The following is a 3,136-nucleotide window of genomic DNA, read 5'->3' as shown; positions in this document are numbered from 1 at the left end:
GCTAATCGAAGTCGAGCATTTTCTTCATCGGTGATTCCCTCTTGAATAGCTAATCATAATGAAGGTATTTGACACTCGAGTGGTAAGACGGCTTCGACTCCATAAACGAGTGCATAAGGGGTCGTTTGTGTTGGCGTGCGGTGAGTTGTCCTATATGCCCACAAAGCTTCTTCCATACGATCATGCCAAATTGCCAATCTCGTTTAGATTTGGAGAAAACTTTATTTAACAAGTTGCATAGAGTCTTGTTGAATGCCTTAGCTAGACCATTGGCGGCAACATTGTATATAGAAGAGTTACGTTGCTTGAAGCCAAAGAGATCACAAATATTGTTCATCAACCTATTGATGAATAGCTTGACATTATCCGTTATTATGTAACGAGAAATGCCAAAGCGATAGATTATATTTACTCGGATGAAACTTGCAACATTTTCCTTCTTTACCTCCTTAAGAGCAACAACTTCAGCCCATTTTGAGAAGTAGTCAGGTGCAACCAAGATGTATAAGTGTCCGCTAGAGGATTTTGGCAATGGTCCAACAACATCTAGTCCTCAAGCGTCAAATGGCCATGATGCAACAATCAGATGTAGCACTTCAGGAGGTTGATGAATAAAATTTGCATAGAACTGGCAAGCCTTGCATCTTCGAGCGTAGTCCAAGCAATATTTTACCATCGTTGGCAAATAATATCCCATCCTTTTTATATGAAAGTGGAGCTTTGGTCCAGACTGATGTGATCTACATACCCCAGAATGCGCTTCTTGCAAAGCTTGGAGTGATTCATCTTCCCCTAAATATCACAAGATTACTCCCTCAAATAATCTTCTATATAGAGTATCTTTGTAGTAAAGGAAGCGAGGTGCACGACGACGGATTTTAGTCCTTCTCCTCGGATTTTCTGGGAATATCCCGTAGCTCAAGTAATCAATAATGGGTTGTCGCCATTCTTCCTTCTCAGCCTCAGAAATAGCCACAAGATGTTCGAGTTCATTTTTTTCACATTCACCCTCATTTGGCAGCGGTACTACCCATTTTTGGCATATAGTAACTTGCGCTTGATCAGGCAGGGTTAACGATGAAGCTAGGGTAGCTAAAGCATCAGCCTTCTTATTTTCTTTCCTTGGAACATGTTGAATAGTCACATCACCGACCCACCCCATTAAATTTTTAGCATAATCATGATATGGGCGTAGTTTAGGTTTCTTGTCCTCGTAACTACCTAAAAGCTGGTTGATCACCAACTGAGAGTCATCAAAGACTTTTAATTGCAACTACATCATTTCGACAGCCATTTCAAGCCCAAGTATTAATACTTGATACTCAACAACGTTGTTAGAGCAGAGTTGCGTCAACGTAAAAGAGTAGGGCAGAAATTTACCTTGAGAAGTGACAAATACTATGCCAGCACCAGCTCCTCCACAATGTGCAACACCATCAAAGTACATCTTTCATGGAGGTTGAACTTCAATGACCATTGCGTCCTCATCAGGTAGTTCGTCAGTTAGCTACCAATCATAAGGTATAGGGTGATCTGCCAAGAAGTCTGCTAACGTTTGTCCTTTTATAGCCCTTTGAGGGATGTACACAATTTCGAATTGTTGAAACTGGAGGTACCATCTTGCTAATCGATCACTAAGGACAGGTTTTGACATCACGAACTTGATCGAATTTGCTCTAGAAACAAGACGAACGATATGAGCTTGAAAGTAGTGCTTCAACGTTTGGATTGAGAAAACTAGTACCAAACATAACTTTTCGATTGGCGAATAATTCAACTCATTTGGTGTCATCATCCTTCTCAAGTAGTAAAGGGAGTTTTCTTTCCCTTCACTATTTTCTTGGGCCAACAGCGCTCCAACAGACCTTTCTTGTGCTGAAGTATATAGTATCAACAGCTTTCCAGGTATATGAGCTGCCAAAACTGGAGGCTTCATCAAGTAAGTTTTGATGCTTTCAAAGGCATTGCTACAAGCTTGGTCCCATTTGAAAGGAACGCCTTTCTTCATGAGGCGACCGAATGGTTGGCACCTCCCAGCTAGGTTTGAGATGAATCTCCTAAGATACGCTAGCTTTCCTTGCAGACTTTTCAATTCATGAAGATCGCGAGGCTCATGCATCTTCAAAATAGCATCCACTTTGGCTTGATCAATTTTGATCTCTCGATGTCGGACAATGAAACCAAGGAACTTTCCAGAAGTAACTCCAAAGGCATATTTCAATGGATTCATCCTAAGTTGGTACCTCCGGAGTAACTCAAACACCATTCTCAAGTCTTTCAAGTGGTCGCTCTTCTCTCTTGATTTTACCACCAAGTCGTCAACATAGCATTCGACATTCTTGTGGAGAAGATCATCAAAAATATTCTGCATATCCCTTTGGCAAGTAGCACCAGCGTTCTTCAAGCCAAAATGCATTACCTTGTAGCAATAAATACCCTTGGGGGTACAGAATGCAGTAAGCTCTTCATCTTTTGGTGCCATGTGAATTTGGTTATAGCCTGATGAACTGTCCATAAATGACATTGCCTCGTACCCAATAGTAGCATCGATCATCAGCTCTAGAATAAGAAGCGGGAATTCATCTTTGGGACACGCATTGTTGAGATCTCTGAAGTAAACTCACACCCGAATCTGGCCATTCTTCTTCCTTACATGGACAATACTTGAGACCTATGTTGGGTATTTAACTTTGCGAATAAAGCCATCTTCAATGAGTTTGTTAACTTCACTTTCGATCAAGGGAACCAAGTCCGGCCTAAAGCGCCTTTGGGCTTGCTTAACAGGACGAGCGCCATTCTTGACTGCATGGTGATAAACTGCTACTTTAGGGTCCAAGCCAGAGATCTCTTTGTGACTCCAAGCAAAGACATCCTTGAACTCCTTGAGTAACTCGATATAAGTGCTTTCTTCATCGATTGCTAGTAAAGCACTTAGGTATGTGGGCCTTGGTTCTTCATCTGTGCCAAAGTTATCTTCTTTTAAGGCATCAATCGTTGCATTCACCCCTTCTTCAAGTTCCCGGGGGAGCATCTTTCGCATCTTCATCTTCTTGAGGGTCCCCATCATTGAAGGATATGTGATAACATGGTGAAACATCCTCCAATTTCTCGTCATCCTCTATTAAAGATGAAACAC

At 41.6% G+C, this 3,136-nt stretch overlaps 1 protein-coding gene across 1 annotated transcript; it reads right to left on the bottom strand.

The window, feature by feature from the left end:
* Positions 1-799: 799 nt before the first annotated feature.
* LOC138895542 (uncharacterized) lies at positions 800-1,447 on the bottom strand. The gene is made up of 2 exons (XM_070180242.1): positions 1,381-1,447; positions 800-1,260 (listed from the first exon to the last, which is right to left on the bottom strand). Exons 1-2 carry the CDS (start codon positions 1,445-1,447, stop codon positions 800-802), a joined length of 528 nt encoding a protein of 175 aa, XP_070036343.1.
* Between the last annotated feature and the right edge of the window lie 1,689 nt (positions 1,448-3,136).

Source organism: Nicotiana tomentosiformis, chromosome 7 (assembly GCF_000390325.3).
Source record: "Nicotiana tomentosiformis chromosome 7, ASM39032v3, whole genome shotgun sequence".
Taxonomy (NCBI): Eukaryota; Viridiplantae; Streptophyta; class Magnoliopsida; order Solanales; family Solanaceae; genus Nicotiana; species Nicotiana tomentosiformis.
Note: the sequence above shows the minus strand (reverse complement) of the source record. Positions and strands in the feature narration are given on the sequence as shown.

What these genes read in the sequence shown, in the direction of transcription:
- LOC138895542 (XM_070180242.1), bottom strand. Translation starts at nt 1,447, where the DNA reads ATGTACTTTGATGGTGTTGCACATTGTGGAGGAGCTGGTGCTGGCATA. An exon ending in AGTATTTGTCACTTCTCAAG is followed by an intron (nt 1,261 to 1,380) that starts GTAAATTTCTGC and finishes TGCAATTAAAAG; the next exon opens with TCTTTGATGACTCTCAGTTG.